General features: G+C 45.1%; 1 protein-coding gene across 3 annotated transcripts in view; it reads right to left on the bottom strand.

The window, feature by feature from the left end:
* Window positions 1–25,733, bottom strand: part of LOC102454878 (exocyst complex component 3-like) — a 70,577-nt gene that overhangs the window by 32,595 nt on the left and 12,249 nt on the right. The window contains exons 1-4 of one of the 3 annotated variants that reach the window (XM_075926504.2): window positions 12,136–12,749; window positions 7,350–7,941; window positions 5,322–5,409; window positions 2,077–2,151 (exon numbers count right to left, since the gene is read on the bottom strand). In XM_075926504.2, the coding sequence (XP_075782619.2) occupies window positions 2,077–2,151; window positions 5,322–5,409; window positions 7,350–7,941; window positions 12,136–12,388 (1,008 nt within the window). In that variant the 5' untranslated portion in view covers window positions 12,389–12,749. Of the gene's footprint in view, window positions 1–2,076; window positions 2,152–5,321; window positions 5,410–7,349; window positions 7,942–12,135; window positions 12,750–25,733 lie in introns of those variants that run through there. The other 2 variants (XM_006120046.5, XM_075926507.2) reach the window with 2 other exon arrangements.

Raw genomic sequence — 25,733 nt, 5'->3', positions numbered from 1 at the left:
AAGGCAGTCTTAGGACCACTCCACAGTTAAATTTTGCTGGCTTTGGTACTTCATTTCGGAGTATGAAAAAAAAATAGTCATGTCTATGGCTGACATGGTAATGCTGGCAAAGGCCTTAGTGACTGTAGATGCAGTGCTTCTGGCAAAAAAGTGCTTTTACTAAAAGGGCTTATTTTGTCTGGGTAACTGGTATAAAATATACTAAAAGAAAACTATTTGGCCAGCATAAACTATGTCTCCATTAGGAGATTTTGCCAGTCTACTTGTAGACCTACTCTGGCAAACCTTTTCTAATGTAGACAAAGCTTTAATGCTGGCTGCATAAGTATTAAACATGAGAGCTAGCTAGTCTAATATACCTATGTGCTACGTTAAAGACAACAGTTTCCACTTTGCCTTAACCAGGCCAGTGCAGTCATTTGTGGCTACACTAGCCTGGATGATTCAATACCAATACTTTCACATCTGATCACATTTCCAGGAATAATTTGTGCCTGAAGAGAAATTGAGGTACCATCAGATCCAAACTCTAAGGCAATGATACTCAATAAGATCTTGCCAACATGAGAATTTTGTGACAAGAAGCAGGCCATTGGTGAAAAAGACTGACAAAGGGAAAAAAATAGGCTGCTAACAAATAAAGACCTTGATTGTAACATAAATACCAGCATTTCTATCTTTTAACAAAATTTATAAATCAGTATTATCCCCTGCAGTGCTTGCTTTGTAATGAAAGAGATGCTGCAGCACACATGAATCACTTGTTAGGCAGCCAGATAATGGCACCTGGTGGCTAGGCACCCAGCTCAGAAGGATCCTCAACTTGGCCTCTGTATGTGCCCATGCAAATTTCCTGTAACTGCTATTTTTTGCAAACTTTCAGCTGCTCATTCCTGGGTTGGTTTGAGATTATTTTTTTTCTTTAGAAATCCATGTTGACCATTACTTATCACCAGGGCTCGCCAAGAGGCAGCGAGCCCTGCTCGCCAGCTGTGCGGTTCGGCACACTGCACATGCACAGACTGTGCTGCGCAGCTGTGCCAGCTTGTAGTCTACTTGCCACAGGCGAGTAGATTACACTGTCGAGCTCTGCTTATCACCGTATTATCTTCTAGGTATTTGTAAATTGATTGTTTGCTCAACTATCTTTCCCGGTACAGAAGTTATGGTGGCTCTTCTGTAATTGCCAAGTTTTTCCTTATTCCCCTTTATAGATTGGCACTAGATTTCCCCTTTTCCAGTCCTCTGGAATTCTGCTATCTTCCATGACTTTTCAAAGATAATGGCTCAGATATCTCCTCGGTCAGCTCCTTGAGTATTTTAGGACATATTTCCTCAGGCCCTGTTAACTTGAAGATACCTTATCGGTCTAAGTAATTATAAACTTGTTCTGTCCCTATTTTAGCTTCAGATCCCTCATTTTCACTGGTATTCACTTTGTTAGATGTCCTATCTCTACTAATCTTCTTGGTGAAAACTGAAACTGAAAGGGCCTTTTAGCATTTCTGCCATTTCCACATTTTCTTTTACTGTCTTTCCCCCCCTTGTACAGCAATGGTCCTCTCCTGTCCTTGGTCATGTTTGGAAAATCTGGATCCCTGCCTCTCTAAACCATCATTATACACACACTCAAGTTTCCTGCAAACATGCATGCAGCACGTAGAGCATAAGCCCACCCACAATGAAATCAGTGGCAAAACTTCAGTGGGAGCAGGGTCGGGCTATTGCTGAGGCACTAGAGAAACACGGGACAGTTCATAATTCTTCTTTTACACAAAAGAGGGGAAAATCTGCTGCCAGTAATACAGCTATGGCTGAAGTTGGTTGCAGGGGCAGATGACCATTTTGCGGGGCCCAGGGCAGCCCAATTTTGCGGGTCCCCTCTTTGCCACGGCGCATGCGCAGGGCTTCTTGAAGCGCGGGGCCCAGGGCGGCCACCCCGATCACCCTGCCCTATATCTGCCCCTCATTGGTCGGATTGCAGGTGTGTAACAGGGCAGACCTGAGCCTCGTTCTGTACAATTATAGTACATGCTGAGAAGCTTGTGTCGATAAGGAACATCAGCAGTGGCTTACCTGAATGATTGTAGTGTCTGTGTAAGGTTTTCTCCCTGCGTTAACGACTTCTCTGAGTGCTTCTCTTACTTCCTTCTGAAAGTAACAAAGTTAAAATACAAACCTTAACAATGCAACCCAATTTGTAATCTGTTAGGTTTCCTTGTCTCACCCTGCACCTCTGTCTAATGCTGACAGGCAGAATCGAACCTGGGATCTCTGAAGTAGGGATGTAAAGGGTTAACAGGTTACCCAGTAAGCACCACTCTTTCTGGAGAATGCTTAGCAGAGAATTGGTTAACAGGTGGCCTGGCCAGACTGGAGCAGCCCTGCCAGGCCAGGCCCACCATGCCACACCATGGGTGGGTGGCACGCCAACCTGGCTGGGCCAGCACTTTCAAATCAGCTGTTTGTGACTGTTAAGGGGCTGGGAAGGAGGGGGATGAGGGAGACAGAGCACCAGTCAGCAGATTCATGGTGCTCTGAAAGTGCTAGGAAGGAGGGGGAGTAGGAGGAAGTGCAGGGCTCCAGTTCCCCAGTGCACGAGAGGTATAAGGGGAAGAGGACAGGCAGGGAGTGGGTGGGCCATATGTGGAACCCCAGTGGGCCACAGGCTGCAAGTTGCCCACCACTGGCAACAATCATGCAGCCCACTGAGACAAAGGAGGGCCATTCATACAGCCCACTCACTAGCCTTGGTTGCCTAGCGCTGCTCAATGGTATTTCCTGAAGTGGTTCGGCACATTGTAGTGGTCCCTGCCCCGGACCCCCACTAGCCGGCTTGCAGTGGATGTTGCTTGAGAGAGGCTGGACAAAACAGAAAGTGATGATGTTATAGTGCATGGTGTGCTCTCCTGGCAGCCAGTGCTAGGGAAAGTTGGCTGAGGACCTACTATGCTGAGGTTTTAGCTGCATTTAAAACCATTGCAACGTGGTCTCAGCCCCTTCATTTGGCTGCAACGTATACCCTGTCCAAAGCTCTTCTCTTTCCTTTGGAGCCCACATTCCAACCCTGCTATGGGGCTTTCAATTAGAAAAAAAAAATACTGTCCTGGAAGCCTTGGGAGCTGAGTCATTTGCTGAGTGTAAGGCCCTCTTCCCACTCAAACTCACTAAGGGCATTTCTACGCTGCAATGTAAGCCCAGGGATAGTGGCACTTGGCCAGCTGACCCATGCTAGGGAACCCTGGGCATTTATACTATATTTTAATCCCTTGTTATGACTTTCCTAACCCACTTTCAACTCTAGTCCTCTGGCATCAACTCTGCAGTTCACAGACCCAAGTCAAAGGAACCATATCCCAATCTCCAAAATGTGACCACTATCACTGGGACCAGTGTGCCCTGCAGGAAAACTTTATTGCTTGCCCTGCATATTACCAGGAAGCAGCTCTCTTTGCAAAAGGCTTGAGCAATTTGCTCTCCATTGCAAACCCAGGAGACTCTCTGATATTGGGCTTGCAGATTGGTGACTGGAAGAGAAAGGGTTAATGCGTCCTGAGCTGCTGCTATTTGCAAACTGGGGGAAGGGAGGAGGGAGCCTTCAGTTTTCAGTAGCGTGGATTGCAGATTGCCGAGACAGGACTAAAGAAGTGGTCCCACGGAATTGTGGAATACCTCCAGCTGACAGCTGGGACTTGAGTCAAGCAGGGTTGTGTCTACATTGTAAAACAATAGGATTTAGCTACTGAGTCTTGGGTTAACTTGAGCTCAGGCCAGCAGGGTAGATGAGTACATCGAGTCTGCCAATGACTTCAGCGCACCCTAGGTCTGAGGCTTGGGCTAGTGCAATCACAGTATAGACGCAAGTGAGATTAGGCCTGAGCCCATGCTCAAGCACAGGCTAATGTTTCAGTGTAGACATACCCTTAAAGGTCACGAGCTGAGTGACTCGGTATACTGTGCTAAGGAAACCGTGTGTATGCCATCCCCACAAAGGTTAGCATGGCAGGCCACATTGGGGGCAGGCTGGGAGGGACTATAGCTCCATATTACACAGATCCAGAGGCCTAGCGCCCTGCATGACTGATGCCAAGGATCTGTGACTCTCAGTCCAAACTATAGGCTCATTAGCATCCCCAGAGAAAAGAGTTCTGTAGTCCCATGACACAGCCCTGGGTTAGTTGAAGGAGAGGGGAGATTTCACTTTCATAGCCTCTTAGTATTCCACCTAAATATAGCCCAAATGTGTGTGTGTGTGGTGTCTCCCCCCACAGAGCATGTACAGTAATAGCATGAAAAGAGACAACACAAGGCTCCCAGCAGCCCCTTCTCAAAAGGGGCATCACCTATCAGTAGGGTTACCAGGTAGGTTTGGAAAAAATACCAGACACACTTGATTGGGACAGGGGGCGGGGCTGGCTGAGCGGGGGGGCGGGGGCACAGCGTGGCTGGCCGCGGGAGATGGGTGGGGCTGGGGGTCAGGGGAAGCGCAGCTGGCCCAAGGAGATGGGGGGGTTCAGGGGCAGTGCAGCTGGCCAGAGGAGATGGGGGGGTCGGGGGCAGTGCGGCTGGCCGGGAGAGATAGAGGGGCTGGGAAGTGGGGCTGGTGAGCGGGGGGTCGGGGCAGCGCGGCTAGCCCAGGGAGATGGGGGAGGGGAAGGGGGCAGCAGAGCTTGTCGGGAAGGGTTGGGGAGAGCGGGGGGGGCCGGGACTGACCCCGTCACGTGCAGATCCCGAGGTGCTGTCAGGTCCGCACACGGTCCAGAGAAGGGTGAGTGAGTCCGGCTGCAGCTCCACCACAGGCTCAGGAACAGGGACAGGGCTTCTCCTCCTCCCCAAGGCGTCAGACGCAGCCAAGGCTCCCAGCACCGATCGCGCCCGCCTCCCAGCCACTCCCCCGCCCCAGCCAGAAATCCAGGAATTACCGGACATTGCGCATGTCCGGTATTTTCTGGATTTTTTTAACCGGACAGAGGGCCCAGAAAATGGACTGTCCAGTAGAATACTGGACACCTGGCAACCCTACGAAGGCAGATTGCTGTTTGTGAACCTTCAGTGCTTGGCTTCTGTACTGGGATGGGGGCCATTTGTGATGTAGGCAGCCATCAGCTAAGAAGCCCACTGAGACCACCAGCTCATGCAATACCATTCTGTGTGGCCTGTTTTCATTCTCCTACAAAATAAACAGGTCAAGGAGTAGATTCAGAGACTAGCCTTGACTATTTGACCTTTTCTGTGCATGAGCCAAAACAACCAAGAAACGTATTATGAAAAAGGATAATTTGGGATGGTAAACAAAGCGTCCTAAAACTCCATGATCTTACCTGGGTGACTGTGAGCAGCTTTTTCTCCATATCTGAAAAAATCCACTTGAGATAACATGCATCAGCTAAGAGCAGCATCGCGCTGCCACTGCACACAGAAAACAAAATCGCAGTCAGCAGTTTTCCAGGAGCTTTGTGGCTTTCCCAGTCCCTGTACTGGCAGTCTATGCTTGGCTATGGCCATGTTAGTGATGGGTAGCTCAGCTGGCTACTTGCACACACAAGGCAGCATTGCTTTCTCCTCTAAGGAACAACTAGTTATAATATTTTTCAATCCTCCCCAGCTCCATTTATTTTTTATTCTCCTCTCTGTGGTTCTTGTTTGTGACCCCATTCTCCAATTGTATCCTCTCCACTCTGATTCCCTCTCCTCTGTCTGCAGGCCTTCCTGCATCTTTCTCTTGGCCTTGTCTGAACTGGAAAGTTGTGCCACTAGTGTAGACCTCTCCGATCCCTAGTATGGTCACAGATATATAGGTTCAAAGATGCTATTCTTGTATGGGAAGAGGTATAAACTATACCTATATAAATCAAAAGGCTTTGGAATTTTCTTCTTCACTTAGTCCAACAGATCAAAGATTTGGTGTCCTTCAGAACACTCTGTATGACACACACACACGCATGCATTTTCCCAGGCTTTTCTTGGAGAGAATGTGTGTACGACTGATGGATGGGATGACTGAGTAAGGAGGCTGGGCAGAGTGACAATGGAAAGAGGAAGCAAACATTTTTTCCAACGGCACCTCCTGGTGTCCCTGGGTTTGGGCAGCCTGTTATTGATCTTTAAAATGTGCTTTAGTACTATTTGTATAATGAGCCTGTGTTGAGAAAGGTGCAGTGTACAAGTTCAGACAAATGCTTACATCTGAGAACATACAGTTGTCGTTAAAGAGCTATTCAGCATAGTTACAGGCAAAGACATTAGCACCATCAGCTCTTTCAAAAATTCTATTAGGTCTGGGCATTCAAGATTCTCTGTTGGGAAATGAGGGCTTGTCTACTAGACCGTGAATGGACACTGCAGTGATTGATCCACTGGCAATTGATTTACTGTGTCTGCTTAAAGATGATAAAATTGACCTCCGATCACTCTCCTGTCAACTCCAGTACTCCACCAGGACAAGAAGAGTAGCCGGAGTTGATGGGAGAGCAGCCCCTGCTGACCTTACTGTGTGGAAGACACTGTAGTAAGTACATCGACTTCAGCTACGCTATCTGCATAGCTGCAGGTGTGTATGTTAGATAGATGGGGGGAAGGGTAGCGTAGACTAGGCCTGATAGATATCTCCTGCTAGTTCCACGCAAGATAAGTTGGTTCTTGTGCAAGAGTCAATCATTAACACAGACATTCATATGCATGATACAGTCTGTGTGTCTGGGTGTCATCGCAGGGCAACCTCCAACGGCTGGGGGAGGAGGGCTCTACACACACCTTGCGTTAGTTTCCCTTTAACGTCTCCAAATAATCCACTTATACACAGAATCTTTAAAAACAATATCCCCCTTCCTTTATTCCGATTAATCAATTCCCCCAAAAGAAATCTCCTGCTAGATTCAAGGTTTCACAGCCCTCCCTCTTGGTCTGTGTTCATCTAGCCCTGACCTCCCCAGCTTGTAAAATCCCTCCTCAAGTTCAGAGCATCAACAGTCCTCCATTGTGGGACCTGCTTGTGTGTACCCAGTTAGGGTTGTGGACTTTCCCCAGAAGTTCAGAGATTGCACAACTCTTCTTTTTGTGACTATAGGTAGCAGAACTTTCCCCTCAGCAACTTCCCCTGACTAGGTTTGGAATCTCCATTTTGAGTCTGCCTCCCATTCACTTGACTGCTCCCTAACTGCTTTCCAAGTGGTCGAGCAACCCAAACCCCTGACCACAAGGGGTAAGATAATAAGATATTTCAAAATTAGATATTTCGAAATAATGCTGTAGTGTAGACATACCCTTGAGGTTCAACGGGGACCATACTCAGAACTGAGAAGAGGGAAACTGAGAGGCATAAAGAAAAGAAGGAATTACTCGGGACATACCTTCTGTACATATTAAAGCCCCATTCATAAATGAGAAGACATTTGCTGAAGCTCAGATTACCGTCTGTAAGTGTGGAAAAGTGAGACAACAAACAGGCATTACAACATTTTGTGTAGGTCGTTAGCAATTCTGCTTCTTTGAAGAAGTCTCTTTTGCATCTCAGGTTGGGGAAAATGTTGCTTTCCAACTGACTCAGATGATCTTTAAATGCAGGCTCATCTATGTTGCTAGCTGACACAAAGGAGGGAATTTGTGTTGCTATGCACTCCATTAGCAGTTTCTCCAGATCTCTATTCCAGTATTTGGGACTCCAAGTTGAAACAGATTCCATGTCTTTGCCACTGTCAAACCATTCTTTTTCTTTCTCTTTCTCCCACTTCAGTGATGCACCTACTGATTTCAGTGGTTCGAGTAATATATTATCACCTCCACTGATAGCTTCTTGCACAACTGACCACATTTTTTCTGCTATTTTTTTGTAAAGTGAATCAATCTTCATTTTGGTCTTGTGTTGAGATTGTTCCAGATCATAAATGTGATTACAAGCTTCAAGAAATTTTGCTTGATCTATCAATTCACAAATGGCTTGACCTGAAACAGAGTAAAAACACAACCAGAAGTTTATTGGTTGATCTATAGACTTTTCTATGGCAATCATTACAGCAATTACTAAGCATCACACATATAATAAGAAGGAATTATCATAATAGCCTTGTTAGGTATGGAAGTGGTGGTATTCCCATTATACAGGTAAGGAAACTGAGGCCCAGTGGGTTAAATGATTTGCCCGCAGTCATCTATAATTAAGCTTGGCAGAATCTTGACAAATAGTGTTGATGTTAACAAGTAGTACTGATGTTTGTTTTTTAATACTTGTTTCTATTTTATCCATTTACATTTTCACAGCTGCACAAGATTATGGTGTTTAATATTTTATTCATTTGTATTGATTTAAACTTTCACAGTTCTGGGAGATGGGAGGGTCAGACAATTATTTAATGACAATATATGTTGCGATTCAAAAAGTTAAAGCTTTATAATGATTAAAACACTATTGTCAACTTCATGAATCAAAATATACAAAGCAAATAGCCTTAAATCTATCTCTAATAAGTTCTCAAGCAGCAGTTTTCTTATTCTGCCTATCTGTAAACTTTGATTGTTAGTGATGGAAGTATTTTTATCAATGGGTGTGCACAATGGTGTGCACAAAGAGAAAACAATATTTACTGACATTTACCAATACACATCTAACTCTTCCAAGCTTAACTCTAGCAGAGCCAAGAAGGGAACCCAGATTGCCTGGGATCTTATGCTGCTCCCAGTGATATAGAAGATAGCTGAAAAGGCTGGTGTAACTGGTCACCAATCTAGAAACAATTTCAAATCCATCTGTGGAGAATGAGAGAGTTGTATGTTATTTTTTATACCTATCGGCTACGTCTACACTGGCCCCTTTTCCGAAAGGGGCATGCTAATTTTCCAGGTCGTAATAGGGAAATCCACGGGGGATTTAAATATCCCCCGCGGCATTTAAATAAAAATGTCTGCCGCTTTTTTCCGGCTTGTAGAAAAGCCGGAAAAGAGCATCTACACTGGCCCCGATCCTCCGGAAAAAAGCCCTTTTCCGGAGGATCTCTTATTCCTACTTTGATTTACTTTGAAGTAGGAATAAGAGATCCTCCGGAAAAGGGCTTTTTTCCGGAGGATCAGGGCCAGTGTAGACGCTCTTTTCTGGCTTTTCTACAAGCCGGAAAAAAGCGGCGGACATTTTTATTTAAATGCTGCGGGGGATATTTAAATCCCCCGCGGATTTCCCTATTACAACCTGGAAAATTAGCATGCCCCTTTCGGAAAAGGGGCCAGTGTAGACGTAGCCAGAGTGAAAAGAGGAAGGAAGAGAGAAAAATAGCAAAGACTAGGTTCAGGCCATAGGAAGCAAAGCATCTCTAAGGAGACAAACAAGAAGCCAATGACTGGGGAATACATAATACCTGCCTCCAGCTTCTATGGCAAAGGGCTCTCCCAACCTAAACCAGGGTCAAAGGGGATGCTAAAAGCTTAAAGATGTTGGCCTAGGAAAGATGGGAGTTGAGTGTGTTTTCACCATACCACACTGACAGATACACACATTGGGAGAGGGAGTCCCAAGAGCACGTTGCAGAATGCAGTATCACTCTTCCAACCAGTGACAAGACTAACTGTTGTGTGGAGTTCAAAATTTGCAAAGAAAGATTATGGTGTAGGTTGGGGGGAATAAGCACACAGTCAGTTTTGCTAAATACCTTTGCTCTGCATGCTTTGTACCTTTGAGTAAATAACCAATGCTTTGTTCTGAAGAAGCTATTTCTGTGTCCCTGCACCCCATTCTGTCAGAGGTTGCCAAAGGAAAAGGACATGCAGATGCCAAACCTTGTTGGGCTGTCAGGTTAGCAGGAGAGCTGCATCCTGAGATTTTGTATAAGCCACATGAATCCATCCATGAGACTAGTTTAGGTAGCCAGGTCTGTCACCTGAGCGGTGCACTCAAGGGGGACTAAGGGTATGTCCACACTGTACCGTGGTACTGAAAATAGCACTGGAGCCAGGCCACAGGACTGAAGCCAATCCATGGTGCAGCTGCTCATGGGTCAGGGCTGCAGTACTAAAAATAGCACTGAGGCCCTGGCTCCAGCCCAAGCACACAGGGCAGCTGCCCGCCATGCTGCCCTGCCCAGCAGGTGTCAGAATGGCAGAAAGGAAGGGAAGGGGCAGGAGGATAACTAAACAGAAGGTGGGCGTGAGGAGATGAAGGAGCTTGTGCTGAAGGGAAAGGAGGGGGCCAGAGCAAGAGAAGAAGGGGGAAGGCACCACGGGGAAAGGTGGAGGAGAGACTAATGCCAAGGGGCCAAGAGGAGACAATGTGGAGAAAAGGCAGGAGGAGAATGGGGAGAATGGGAAGGTGTCTGTGGGGGTGGGAGAGGGTAGGGGACAGGAAGAAGAGGGGAGGAGTGGATGCGTGGAGAAGAGAGGTTGAAAGGAGGGGTGGGCATGAGGAAGGCATGGGAGGGAGCAAGTCATGTGGGAGGGGGCAGAGAGGTGTGAGGAGAACTGGAGCAGAGAGTGGTGAGGGGGTGTGCACCACAGGGGAAGAGAGCAAGGGGGGAAGTGTTGGGAGGGCAGAGCAGTGAGGAAAGAGGGAGGCACCAGGAAGGTGCAGGGGGTAAGGGAAGGTGCAGGTGCCAGGGGGACTATGGGGGTGAAGCAGAAGGGGAGGGGAGGAGAGTGGAAGGAGGGACGAGCACCAGAAGACAGAGGAGAGAGGCAGGGCAGGTGGGTAGAGGGAGGTGTTAAGAGAGGGGATTTGGAGGGGAGCTAGAGGAGAGGTGGGCACAGAGGGGAAGGACAGGTGCAGGAGTCAGTGAGGATGTGGAGGCAGGGCATGTGCCAGGAGGGCTGAGGGGAGTGAGAAGGGCAGGAGCCAGAACAGAGGAGGGGGGCAGCAACAGGCACCAGGGGAACAGATGGGGCAGGGGAGGGTGGGAGACATGGCAGCAGAGGGGGAAAGGGAGAGGTTTATAACTTGGGTGCCACAGCGGCACACATCCGAACAAGCACACATGACCTCAATATTGGTGCACAAGGCAAAACTCAATCCGCTCAGAGATGGAAAATCTTAGAGGGAACAATGGTCAGGGCTTACCTTCCAGGACTCCTATTCCGCTCCCCCATCACCCACTCTTGCCACTCTACCAGCAGTGGGGGCTCACCGAAATAACCCCTTCTAGCTACACCACTGATTCCTACAAAATGCTTTGTCAGATTTTCATCCACTTAAAAAGAGTGCTTTTAACTCTCTGCTTCTTACAACAACTGCTAAATATTAATTGCCCGTGGCAACAGATTTCATTGGTATAAACATTTAAGGGCCAATAGAGGGAGCTGTGTTGGCATAAATTACTTACACATGCCTCCCTGCACATTAAGGGTGTATCTACACTGCATTCGTAGCTCGAAATAAGCTATGCAATTTGAGCTACACAAATTGTGTACCTTATTTCAAGTCAATTTTGAAATAACTTATTTCATAATTTGGTGCTGTCAATACAGTGCCAAATTTTGAAATAACCCACTATTCCGAAATGTCCCTTACTCGTCATGGAATCAAGTAACAGAGGGGTAGCCATGTTAGTCTGAATCTGCATAAACAACGAGAAGTCCTGTGGCACCGAACAGACTAACGGATTTATTGGAGCATAAGCTGTCGTGGGCATGGACCCACTTCGACAGATGCGTTAGACCCATGCATCTGACGAAGTGGGTCTTTGCCCACGAAAGCTTATGCTCCAATAAATCTGTTAGTCTATAAGGTGCCACAGGACTTCTCATTCCTCATGGAATGAGGTTAACAGGGATGTTGGAATAGCGGTTATATTTCTGGGAACCCGAAATAGCACTGCAGTGTAGACGTAGCCTAAAGGAAGAGCAGACAACCCTTAACACCAAACTTTGTTTTATATCACATCTTTCTTACAAAATAATCCAAGGCCTTTTGCAGGGATGAAAATTACATTTGCAAAGTGAAACACCAATGAGCAACAGAAAGGGGAGTGAAATTTTAAAAATGTAGGTAAGGAGAAATATACATTTCAGAGAGGATTTGAAATGAGAGGTGAATCCTTGAGGAGAGAGATAGAAAGCCTATTCCAAATGGCAGGAGCTGAAGGAAACAGTCTCCATGGTGAGAAGAAACAGAGGAGGCCAGTGCTAGCTAAGCCATGTGGAGAACAGACGAGCAGAGAGTACCTGAGAGATACTGCCTCCCACCAGACTCTTTGTCCACAAGCATCTCTTCAGTTTCCTCCTTCTTAGGGGACAAATTCTTCAGCACTTTGACTGCAACATTTTTCATTTTCTCTATCCCCTTAGATTTCTCCTTCTCCTTCTCCTTCTCCTTCTGAGTCTCTTTAGGAAGCATCTGTGCATTTTCACCAGAAGATGCTCCCCGCAGCTTTCCCCTTCTAAAGGCTCGGCTGCAGGCAAGCCTCACTTTTCTCATACTCCCAGCAAGAGCCAAGCGTTTGCTATGAGATGGGAAAGGCTAACTGGAAAATACTAGCAACACTGTAGCTGAAAGTGCTTTTACAGTCTCAGCCTTAGGACTGATTCTGTACTACTTCCTGCTTTAACAGACATTCAAACAACTCAGTCCGTTTCATATTACAGTGTAGTCCAGTAGTTTTTATATGCTGCCAGCTCTATTATGTAAATGATCTCCTGTAGCATTACAGCAGCAAACATTTCATACGTCACCTCACCACAAGGGCTCAGGAAAAGCCCGTGGAATTTTTAGCAGTTTCTAAATTATTAAAATTCCCCTCGATCCTGCCAATTTATTTAAATTCAGAGTCCTCTGAGTCCAACAGATTTTGTTATTGACAGGGTCCATGGAATATACAAAGCACATTTGTGCTGAGGCACATGCCTTTCTAATGATTCGGAGATATTTCTCAGCATCAAGAGCAACCCTTATTTAGGCCCAAACTGACTTCATGAAAATCAAGTATTCCACCGTTGGGTGTGCAAACCCACAAAGGCCTGGCATTGGTTTTCATTGTTGAGCTATGAAGCTCTTATGTTGGGCCTGAATCCCTGAGGTACCCAGTGGCTGCCTGGGATTGCCCCCCTGCAGTTATATAAAACCCAGCATTTTTAAAGGAAGAAAATGAAAATTTTAAAGTTATGGGGGTAACTACCCCTTTGGTTATCTACCAACCAAGAGAACCAGTCAGTCTCTCTCATCCCTCTCTATACGGTATTCTACATAACTAGGGTGCTTCTTTTCATATATGAAAGTACAGTAGCTCCCATTGTTATTCATGGGGAAGGCTGTAAACATGGAAAGAGGAATAGACACATTAAAATGCACCTTAAAATGTATCTATTGTACTACTCAAAGTCTACTGATCTGTACCTGTTTACACCAGTTACGGATCCAACCCTGAATATTTAAAGGGCAAGGCAACTTGCTCTCCTATAAATGCTCATAATCCCCAACTTTCTTCCAGTGTAATTATGACCTACTAGAGCAGAGAAAATAATCTGTAATGAAAAGAAAATCAATTTATTAAATTTTGCTCTGTGTGTGTGTGTGTATCTGTGTCTGTGAAATGAGCATAAACAGAATGTAATTATCTTGTCATTCAAATGTATTCACTAATTGCATTTCTGCTAATAACTCTTGGGTGGCAAATAAATTAATCATCATGAATGTTAGAAATTTGTGCTATATTGCTGTACAGGTCACCTAGTATTGCTTTTCTCTTTCAACTGTCAATAAGTAACCCCAGGCTGTGAATTACAAAGCTGAGAATTCTATAACTGAATACACATTCTGAAATTTGCTTTTTGGCAAACATTAGAGAATCCAAGCTGAGATTCTGATGTCCTCCAGCAGTTCATGCAAGGTAAGGTCAAGAAGAACACAAATATTTGCAGCAAACCAAATCTTGCTCTCACCTTGGGAGTAAAAGGAGCAGGACTCAGATGGACCCATTTATGTGCAGAAAAAACACATTTGACCTCATCATAAAGGGGAAAATGTTTTCCCTCTCTCTTGAACACAGCAGAAATAGTTAAGTTTTAATGCACTGGGAGTGGTGGTAAAGTGCAGAAAGCCCAGAAAAAGGTCCTCAATATGGTAAGCCACATGGCTATGCTTCATGATGTGTCCTTTGTCCCAGATAGCAAAAGATCCAATGGAAGGGTAACATAAGTAAGATGAGGAGCAGACTCCAATGCATAAGTAGCCATGAATATCTGCTAGTCAAACTCCACACTGGAGGCAGAGGAAAATTCTTCCCCCCTCAACAATAAAAGGTCATTTTCTTGGGCTTAGCTCTAGGAAGAGGCTCTGGCACAGACTGAATTCATAGACAATAAATCTAATTTAATGCATCAAATTGCAAAAAGGTAAATTCATGTCTTAAAACTAATGGGAGAAAGGCAATTGAGGTACTTAAGGAGCACTCAAGGAAGGTAAGGCCACTGCAGAGAAACTAAATGAATCCTTTGCATCAGTCTTCATTGCTGAGGATGTGAGAAAGTTTCCGGCACCTGAAACATTCTTGTTAGATGAAAAGTTCATAGAATCATAGAATAATAGGACTGGAAGGGACCTCGAGAGGTCATCGAGTCCAGCCCCCCGCCCTCAAGGCAGGATCAAGCTCCGTCTACACCATCCCTGACAGATGTCTATCTAACCTGTTCTTAAATATCTCCAGAGAGGGAGATTCCACCACCTCCCTTGGCAATTTATTCCAATATTTGACCACCCTGACAGTTAGGAATTTTTTCCTAATGTCCAATCTAAACCTCCCCTGCTGCACTTTAAGCCCATTACTCCTTGTCCTGTCCTCAGAAACCAAGAGGAACAAATTTTCGCCTTCCTCCTTGTGACACCCTTTTAGATATTTGAAAACCGCTATCATGTCCCCCCTTAATCTTCTTTTTTCCAAACTAAACAAGCCCAGTTCATGAAGCCTGGCTTCATAGGTCATGTTCTCTAAACCTTTAATCATTCTTGTCGCTCTTCTCTGTACCCTTTCCAATTTCTCCACATCTTTCTTGAAATGTAGCGCCCAGAACTGGACACAGTACTCCAGCTGAGGCCTAACTAGTGCAGAGTAGAGCGGCAGAATGACTTCACGAGTTTTGCTTACAACACACCTGTTGATACAACCTAGAATCATATTTGCTTTTTTTGCAACAGCATCACACTGTTGACTCATATTCAACTTGTGGTCCACTATGACCCCTAGATCCCTTTCCGCCATGCTCCTTCCTAGACAGTCGCTTCCCATCTTGTATGTATGGAACTGATTGTTCCTTCCTAAGTGGAGCACTTTGCATTTCTCTTTATTAAACCTCATCCTGTTTACCTCTGACCATTTCTCTAACTTGCTAAGGTCATTTTGAATTATGTCCCTATCCTCCAAAGAAGTTGCAACCCCACCCAGTTTGGTATCATCTGCAAACTTAATAAGCGTACTCTCTATCCCAATATCTACATCATTGATGAAGATATTGAACAGTACGGGTCCCAAAACAGACCCTTGAGGAACTCCACTTGTTATCCCTTTCCAGCAGGATTTAGAACCGTTAACAACAACTCTCTGACTACGGTTATCCAGCCAATTATGCACCCACCTTATCGTGGCCCTATCTAAGTTATATTTGCCTAGTTTATCAATAAGAATATCATGCGAGACCGTATCAAATGCCTTACTAAAGTCTAGGTATATGACATCCACCGCTTCTCCCTTATCCACAAGGCTCGTTATCTTATCAAAGAAAGCTATCAGATTAGTTTGGCATGACTTGTTCTTCACAAACCCATGCTGGCTATTCCCTATCACTTTATTACCTTCCAAGTGTTTGCATATGATTTCCTTAATTACCTGCTCCATTATCTTCCCTGGGACAGACGTTAAACTGACCGGTCTGTAGTTTCCTGGGTTGTTCTTATTCCCCTTTTTATAGATGGGCACAATATTTGCCCTTTTCCAGTCTTCTGGAATATCCCCTGTCTGCCATGATTTTTGAGGAACTGCTCCCTGCAGTGTCAGTAGAGGAAGTTTGGGGACAAATTAATAAATAGGACAGCAATAAGTCACCAGGCCCAAATGGTATGCACCCAAGAGTTCTGAAGGAACTAATATTTGAAACTACTAACTGTGAGGATGTCACTTATTGCTTAAATATATCTCTATAGCAGATGACTGGAGGATAGCTAATATTATGCTGATTTTTAAAGAGGCAATACTAGTAATTGCAGGCCAATAAACCTATTTCAGTACCAGGCGAAATGGTGGAAACAACTGTAAAGAACAGAATTACACATGGAGAAACTCAGTCTCTTGGGGAAGAGTCAATACAGCTGTTTGTAAAGGAAATCATGCTTTCCCAATACAGTAGAATTATCTGAAGGGCTCAACAAACATGTGGACAAGGAGGTCTAGTAGATATTGTGTACGTGGACTTTCAGAAAGCCTTCAACAAAGTCCCGTACCAAAGATTCTCAAGAAAAGTAGGCAGTCATCGGGCAAGAGGAAAGGACCTCTCATCAATCTGTAACTGGTTGCCAAACAGAAACCATAAAGTATGAATAAATGTTCAGGTTTCAGAATGGAGAGAAATAAATAGTGGTGTCCTCCAAGGATCTGTACTAGATTCAGTGATGTTCAACACATTCATAACTTATCTGTAAAATAGGGTAAACAGTAAGATAGTAAACCTTGTAAATGATACAAAATTACTCAGGATAGTTAAGTTCAACGCAGACTGCAGAATTATAAGGGGAGCTCACAAAACTGGGATTCTGAGCAACAAAATGGCAGATGAAATTCAAGGTTGATAAATGCAAACAATGCACACTGGAAAACTATACAAACAGGGTGTGTCTAGACTACGGGGGTTTTTCGAAAAAAGTGGCCTTTTTTTCGAAAAAAACTTCCCCTGCATCTAGACTGCTGCTGCGTTCTTTCGAAAGTAAATCGAAAGAACGCAGCAGTTTTTTCGACCCAGAAAACCTCGTTTTACGAGGAATAATTTATTTAGTTATTTATTTAAATATTTTACCCTGCCTTTCTATTTAAAATATTCAAGTGCTCTTTTGAAAAAAGGCGCTATATAATGCAAACTGTGCTTTTTCAAAAGAGAGCATCCAGACTGCCTGGGTGCTCTCTTTCGAAAAAGTGGCTTGCTTTTTCGAAAGTACTGGTTGTAGTCTAGACGCTCTTTTTCGAAAGAGGCTTGCAGTCTAGATGTAGCCCCAAAAAGATGGGGTCTAAAATAGCTTGAATGGCTCAAGAAAGAGGTCTTGAAGTAACCGTGGATAGTTTTCAGAAAGCATCTGCTCAATGTGCCCTAGTAGTCAAAATAGACAATAGAATGTTAGGAACCATTAGGAAAGGGATAGATAATAAAACAGAAAATATTATAATGTTACTATATAAATGCATGGCATGCCCACAACTTGAATATTGCATGCATTTCTGGTCACACCAGCTCAAAAAAGATATATAGAACTGGAAAAGGTACAGAGAAGGACGATTTAAAATGATCAGATATGGAACACTTTTTGTATGAGGAGAGATTAAAAAGACTGACACTTTTCAGCTCGGAAAAGAGGCAACTTAGGGGTGGATATGGTAAAGATCTATAAAATAATGAGTGTGTGGGGATAGTGACTAAGAAAGTATTATTTACTCCTTCACATAACATAAGAACCAGGGATCACCCAATGAAATAAACAGGCAGCAAGATAAAACAAACAAAAGAAAGCACTTCTTCATACAATGCACAGTCTATCTGTGCAACTTGTTGCCCAGGCATGTTGTGAAGGACAAAAGCATAAGTGGCTTCAAAAAAAGATTTAAATAACTCCATGGAGGATATTAATCAAGATGGTCGGGGATGCAACCCATTCTCTAGGGGTGTGTCTAGACTACATGCCTCCGTCGACGGAGGCATGTAGATTAGACAGATCGGCAGAGGGAAATGAAGCCACGATTTAAATAATCGTGGCTTCATTTAAATTTAAATGGCTGCCCCGCTCTGCCGATCAGCTGTTTGTCGGCAGATCGGGGCAGTCTGGATGTGCCGCTGTCGACAAGGAAGCCTTTGTCGATGGGCGCAGGTATGCCTCGTGAAACCAGGTTTACCTGCGCCGATCGACAAAGGCTTCCTTGTCGACAGCGGCGCATCCAGACTGCCCCGATCTGCCGACAAACAGCTGATCGGCAGAGCCGGGCAGCCATTTAAATTTAAACGAAGCCGCGATTATTTAAATCGTGGCTTCATTTCCCTCTGCCGATCTGTCTAATCTACATGCCTCCGTTGACGGAGGCATGTAGTCTAGACACAGCCTAGGTGTCCCTAGCTTCAGGAGCTGATGTCAGGAGATGGATCACTTACTGATTGCCTGTTCTATTCCTTCCCTCTGAAGCATCAGGCATTCGCCACTGTCCAAAGACAGGATTCTGGGTTAGATGAATCATTGGTCTAACCCAGTGTGGCCGTGCATATAGAATCATAGAATACTAGGACTGGAAGGGACCTCGAGAGGTCATCGAGTCCAGTCCCCTGCCCCCATGGCAGGACCAAGCACCATCTTCTAGACCATCCCTGACAGATGTTTATCTAACCTGGTCTTATGCTCTTATGGCTAAGCTGAAATTTCACTTTTAACTTGTTCTGTTTAAATAATTGCTATTTGTTTTCTTTTCCCCTTATTACTTTTAACAAGGAAACCAAGGAGCTATACCAATTTCCACCTGCTGAGTATCTGGTCCCATTAAGTATTAAAACCATAGTTATTCTGAACCATATCATTAAGGAATGGTTTCACTAGATATCAGAACATAAGGAACAAATTGTCCACAAAGTGTTTAGAATGAATGGGGTACATTAAGTTAAAACTCCAGGTGTGGCACCAGAATTTACCTCCCGAGTAGCCCTACATTTCTATGCTAAGGAAATCCTACTAGTTCCTATTTGAAATGGTATACATTTTATACTGCTTTTTATCAACATTTTCTATTTTTAATCTGGCGCCTCAAATTTCTTGGCTCTTTCCCACAGTGAAACCCATCAGATAACAGTTATATTCCCTAGCAACAAGAGGAGGAAGAAGGAAGTAAAAACTTGTGAATACAATTGATAGAATAAACATAAAAGAGTTGGTCATAATCTGAAATTTTCACTCCCTGAGAAATTCTGATTGCAACATATGCAAGATACAATCTAGGCTGTTGAGCAGCTGTGTAACCTTGCCCTCTAAGCTAGTATGCCCTTTACTCTAGGTTGCTGCTATCGCCTTCACGCAGGACAGCTCACCACCAATCTCCAGTATACGTCACTTCCAGCTTGGTCTGTGCATAATTATAGTCTGCCAGTCACACCTAAGTTCTTACCAGCCTGATTTATACTACAAGGTGACTCTAATACACTTCCACTCACAGATCCCCCCCCCCCTGTACATCTTGAACTACCCAATCTTCTTCTGGACAATACAAGCAGCGGCGGATTTAGGCCAGGGCAAGCAAGGTGGCTCCCCCGGGCCCCGCGCTTCCCGAGGCCTCATGCATGCGCCGCGGTGCCATGGCGCATGCACCATGTCAAAGGGGGGGCCCCACAAAATTTCGCTGCCTCCAGCCCCGCGGCGCTGCCCTGGGCCCTGCAGCACTCTCATCCGCCCCTGAATACAAGCACATATAAAATCCATCATTTCATTAATAGAAATGATATGCACAAACCTGGCTACCCAAATGGGGTTTCCCAAACACTTCCATTTAGACACACTGGTTTAGATAAAACAATTAAGTACATGTATTAACCAAAAATGGAAATATGCTTGAAAAACATAATCCCATCTATACATATGAAATGATGGGGACTAAATTAGCTGTTACCACTCAAGAGAGATCTTGGAGTCATTGTAGATAGCTCTCTGAAAACATCCAGTCAATGTGCAGTGGTTAACAGTGCAAAAAAGTTAACAGAATGTTGGGAATCATTAAGAATGAGATAGATAATAAGACAGAAAATATCATTTTGCCTCTGAATAAATCCATGATATACCCACATGTTGAATATTGCATGTAGATGTAGTTACCCCATCACAAATATACATATAGGCTGTGTCTACATTGGCACCCTTTTCCGGAAAAGGGATGCTAATGAGACCAGTCGGAATTGCAAATGCTGCGGGGGATTTAAATATCCCCCGCGGCATTTGCATGAGCATGGCTGCCGCTTTTTTCCGGCTCGGGGTTTTGCCGAAGAAAAGCGCCAGTCTAGATGGGATCTTGCGGAAAATAAACCCTTTTCCGGAAGATCCCTTATTCCTTGAAAGTAGGAATAAGGGATCTTGCGGAAAAGGGTTTATTTTCCGCAAGATCCCGTCTAGACTGGCGCTTTTCTCCGGCAAAACCCCGAGCCGGAAAAAAGCGGCAGCCATGTTCATGCAAATGCCGCGGGGGATATTTAAATCCCCTGTGGCATTTGCAATTCCAACTGGTCTCATTAGCATCCCTTTTCCGGAAAAGGGTGCCAATGTAGACACAGCCATATTGTTGTACAAGGAGAGATTAATGAGACTGGGACTTTTCAGCTTGGAAAAGAAACAACCAAGGGTGGATAAGATCGAGGTCTATAAAGTCATGGCTAGTGTGAAGAAAGTAAATAAGGAAGTGTTATTTACTCTCTCGTAACACAAGACGTAGGGGCCACCAAATGAAATTAATAGGTAGCAGATTTAAAACAAACAAAAAGGAAGTATTTCTTCATATAACACACAATCAACCTGTTAAACTTTTTGCCAGGGGACTTTAGGAAGGCTAACAGGGTTCAAAAAAGAACTTGATAAGCTCATGGAGGATATGTCCATTGGTGGCTATTAGCCAGGATGGGCAGGGATGGTGTCCCTAGCTTCTGTTTTTCAAAAGCTGAGAATGAGTGACACGGGATGGATCTTTACCAATGTTCCTTCTAAGCTGCGGGGGCAGCACAGCTTCACAAGTAATTAATCAGCCCCGCCCAGTTACAGGCTCAGGGCTCCATGCACAGAGCTGACTGCCTGGGTGGAGCTGATTAATCACCTCTGGAGCTGTGCTGCCCCGCAGCTTAGAGGGAATACTGATCTTTCCCTGTTCTGTTCCTTCCCTCTGGGGTACCTGGCACTAGCCACTACCTTGGTTGCAGTCAGCCACAGAGGCAGGTGTTAGGAATGAGGGCTACTGATACCCCCGAGTGGGGAGAGAATGGCATGGCAGGTAGCGTCCCAAAGAGGACACCACAGTCCAGGGAGTAACGTGAGTCCACGGACGCATGGTGGAGAGCAGAACAGACAACAGGCGAGACATGATCAGAAATCAGCATGCTCCATAAACTGAGCTAATTCCCAGCGTGAACCAGCAGGAAGTGCCATGGTGGTGGGTCAATCCCATTACAGGTTATAAGAAAGATAAAGATAAAACGTTACTAGTGTCTAACTTAACTAGTTTGAATTCAGAGCAACATTTCTTACCATGTACCCTTGTGAATCTTACTGGCCAAACTCCTTAAGCCAAGACTCCTTCCCCAGTTGAATGGCTGCGCCCTTTGTTTGGTCTGGTGCAGTGACATGAGGAACAAAGGGAGAAGGGGTTGTCCACTGTAGTCCTTTCTTCTCTTTGAAAAGCATTTCGACCTGGGGCCTGACAACAGGAAATCTCTGTGGATGGGAATGCCATGCTACTTGTCTGCTAAAATACAGGTTTTTCACCCACACCCCTTTCCTGCCAAAGAATGGTCATTTAGCAGGTAATGGCCCATTGACGTTGTTTACACCTATCTTATCAGCTTGCCTTTGTTTCTGAGAAATATGTGTTAGTAACACCATACAATAGGATTTTATCATTTTGTTGCCACACATATTGTACCAGGACAATAATGACAAGGAAATTATGATAATGATAATTTACAAGACATACCTTGTATGAAAAGTATTAAAATAGACACGGGTATACACTCACATTCTGATATTTGGCTTTGTCCTGATTTAGGACAAAATATCAATCTTGGAATTTTTCACAAAACAAAATTCTGAAAATATTTTGTTTCAACCCTCTTGAAAAACTTTCCTTTGATAAGGATAAAATATTCTGTTTTGATTTTATCATTTCAGCTTTTATGTTATGTTATCAGATAAAATATAAGAAACATAAAATTCAAAGCAATAAATTTACAATGAAATGTTTCAACCATATTGAAATGGTTTGATAATTTCCTTTGAAATTTTCAACATGATCAATATGTTCCAACAAAATGTTTTAAGGTCAACAAATCAGATTTTTTTTCCGATAGAAAAGTATTCCACTTGAAATTTTTTGACTAGCTCTGATAAATACATTTTCAAGAGTTTTTCCAGACAAGAATGTCTGTATAGATGGGAAATGGGCATTAAAGCAGGTAAAACTCCTCTTGAAGTAACAGAGCTTTCTAAGACAGGTTAACTGCTGAATCAAGTCCTGATAAAGGCCAACCTACTGCCTGAGAATCACAGAATTTTCTAAGCACCCCTTCCATCAGAAGGAATATGGACACTCACAGAGTTGGCAGTGACCACTGCCTCATAAACCACAGATGGAAACCCCCAAATTTACACAGGGTGTAGCCATCCTTAACTGATGCCTGCCACTCTGTGCTGTTTTCTGGCTGCCTGCATAGCTCAGGCACGTAGCGCAACTCCACTGGCTGAGTTCCCCTGCACCTCCTCACTTGAAGCCAGAGCCAGGACTTTCCAGAATTAACTTCCACTAAGGTATTCATTAACCAGTGATAGGCAACTTGTGGCCCAAGGCCACATGCAGCCCATTATGGTTCTGTGTGTGGCCCATGAGACATTTTATTTAACATTGCCTATGCACACGGTTGCCAGATTCTGCTTGTTTTAATCCATGTAGGGGGGTTTTTTTCCTACCAGTATTACAAAAGTGATATGCTCTTAAAGCAAGAGCAGGTGAAATGAGGTATGTGCTGACCGCACACAGAACAGTGAGAGCCATGTGCTCCCTCTGCATCCAATCAAAGTGCTGCTATGATTCAAGTGGCACATCCTGCTAATTTTAGGTACAAAAGTGAAGTCAGCAAAACTACCCTATGCCAGGAGAATGTCTTGGTTACGACAACCTTGTGGCCCACTGAGATGGAGGGCCACTCGAGAAGCCCACTCACTAGCACAGGTTGCCCCTTAGTGCCATATACTGAGCAGAGGACAGAGCCACAGAACCTGTTACCTCCTCAACTTCACCCTCTCCTGGTCCAAGCACCTGAGGAATCCATTGTCCTGGGGCAACTGGATGTGGAATTCCTCTTTTTCCAGCCCTGCTAGTGGAGGAGGCTCTCCAGCCCAGAGTACCATATCAAAACCACCAAGAACCATAGCTCTTTGGGCTGTAGCTTAAATGGTGAGTGGGGAAGGCATGAATGAATTCACACAGAGAAGTTTAACCAAACAACCAAAACAAAGAAAAATACCCTGATCACAACTAAATACACATTTCCCCTTATTTACTCATGATCCCTTTGTGGTTCAGTCCACTTCCATGCCCCTGAATTCCTTGGAGGCATAGTAGTCCTTGGGGGCATGGTAGTCCTGCCTAGGTTTAAATCATTGTCTCCCAACTCCTGGCATTAACTCACATACAAAGAAAGCAGGCAAGATATTTATATATGTAGTCCCCTTACTAAAGGTGCCTCTGACTTTTTCTGGGAGGATACTGTGTGCTGCAATCTCGCCCTAGAGTCTACAACTCCCATGAGCTCTTGAGGAAACCAGGAAGAGAGGGTTTCTCTAGGCATGTTGAAAGAGGGTCTCAGCAGTCTGGTGCTCTCCATTTTGGGGGAGGGGAGCCAGACTGCTGTGGAAGAGCCCTATATCCAGCCCAGGAGCTGTTGTGTTGCGGCTACAGCCTGGGACTGAAAGTCTGCCATCCTTGGATCTATCAGGCTGCTGATTGCCCTAGAGGGGAGAGACTCTGGCTTCAGCTGTGGCTGAGGAGGACTACACAAAAGCCAACACACAGAAGGAGGCTATAAGTAAATGGGCTCTTTGGGAAAGTGTTGCCTGGGACAGACCTCAGAGATATAGACTAACTCTGGGTCCAAAGAGAGGCAGAGTATTCAGCCCAGTGAACCAGAACTGCTGGTATTTGGTGGAGCCTGCTCCAGTGGCAGAGAGAGTTTGCAGCTGGCTGCACAGCTTGGATTAACACACACACAACCTACAGAGAACCTCCACTCCCTTATGCCTCATGAAACGAGGTTTACAGGAGCAGTCGACAAAGGCTTCCCTTGTCAACCGATCTGCATCTAGACTGCCACGCTGTGCCAGATCAGCTGATTGTTGGCACAGCGCAGCGGCGATTTTTATTTTAATGAAGCGGAGATTATTTAAATCCCCGATTCATTGACTATGTCGGGTAAACTAGTTATATTAGAACCAGTGGATTTCCAATTAGGCACATGCCTAGAAGCACTAGTGTTCTAGGAGTGCCAATGAATCAGCAGTGCAGGTGGGAAATTAAATAAAGTTAATAAAGTGAAGCAGAATAAATCTCCACCATCTAACTCCTCTCAGCCCACCTACTGGCCGGCCAAGGATTTTGCTTCATCACCCCTCCCCCCAGGAGATCAACAAGGTAGGAGCCAGCATAGGGCAGTGGGGTGCTGGGAGCGATGCACGCTAAACAACAGTGTCTCTCCCCAGAGCTGGGTGAACAGAGGTCCCTGTCCAAAGGTTCAGTCACCCTCCATCTCCCCCTCTCCCCAACAAGGCTGGACGCTGAGCCCTGCTTACTCCAGTGTCCCTGGAGCTGGGAATGGGAGTTGAATTATGAAGGGGCTTTCGGATCAGGAGCTGTTCTGGGTCTACCAGTCCCAGAGGAGACCTGGGGCCCAGGGATGGCAGGAAAGCATTCTACCCTGTCTGTTCTGCCAAGCTCTGACCTGCTGGCTCATGCCACTTGCAGCTACTGGGAAGGGAAGGGAAGGGAAGGGAAGGGAAGGGAAGGGAAGGGAAGAGGAGCTGGGAGATTGCTGTCCTAGCAGTTGGAGCCAGACTCTCCAGACCCAGCATCATCTGAAGTCTTGCCAGGACAGCTCGTCCCTGTGCCACATCCCAGGTACCAGTTCTGCCTGCTGACAGGATTGTGAAGCCTGGGGCAACTTGGCAAGCAGCATTCAAGCAAAGTGGCTAGTAATTTGTCTGGGAACAGATGAAGCTGGGGGCCTTCCTCCCCTGTAATTACAGCTGGGGGACCTCCCCATCGAGCCTGCTTGAGGGGTAGCTGCAGAGTTCCCTACTCAGAATCATAGAAAAATAGTACCAGGGACCTTAAGAGGTCATGAAGTCCAGTCCCCTGTACTCATAGCAAGACCAAACACCATCTAGATCATCCCTGATGGATGTCTATCTAACCTGCTCTTAAATATCTCCAATGATGGAGATTCCACAAGTTCCCTCGGCAACTTATTCCAGTGCTTAACCACCTTGGGTATGTCTACACTAACCCCCTAGTTCGAAGTAGGGAGGCTAATGAGGGCAACTGAAATTGCTAATGAAGCACAGGATTTAAATATCCTGTGCTTCATTAGCATGTTCCCGGCCGGTCACCATTTTGGAAATTGACTAGCCCAGAATAATGGCCCGCATCTACATGCAGCAGTCAAATAGGAGATAGAAGTAAACTCCTTAACTCAAATTAGCTGTTAAACCTTATTCCACGATGCGGGCAGTGATTCCGGGCTAGTCAATTTCCAAAATGGCGACCGGCTGGGAACATGCTAATGACGCATGGGAT

The sequence above is a fragment of the Pelodiscus sinensis genome, chromosome 5 (assembly GCF_052426305.1).
Source record: "Pelodiscus sinensis isolate ZL-2025 chromosome 5, ASM5242630v1, whole genome shotgun sequence".
Classification (NCBI taxonomy): domain Eukaryota; kingdom Metazoa; phylum Chordata; order Testudines; family Trionychidae; genus Pelodiscus; species Pelodiscus sinensis.
Note: the sequence above shows the minus strand (reverse complement) of the source record. Positions and strands in the feature narration are given on the sequence as shown.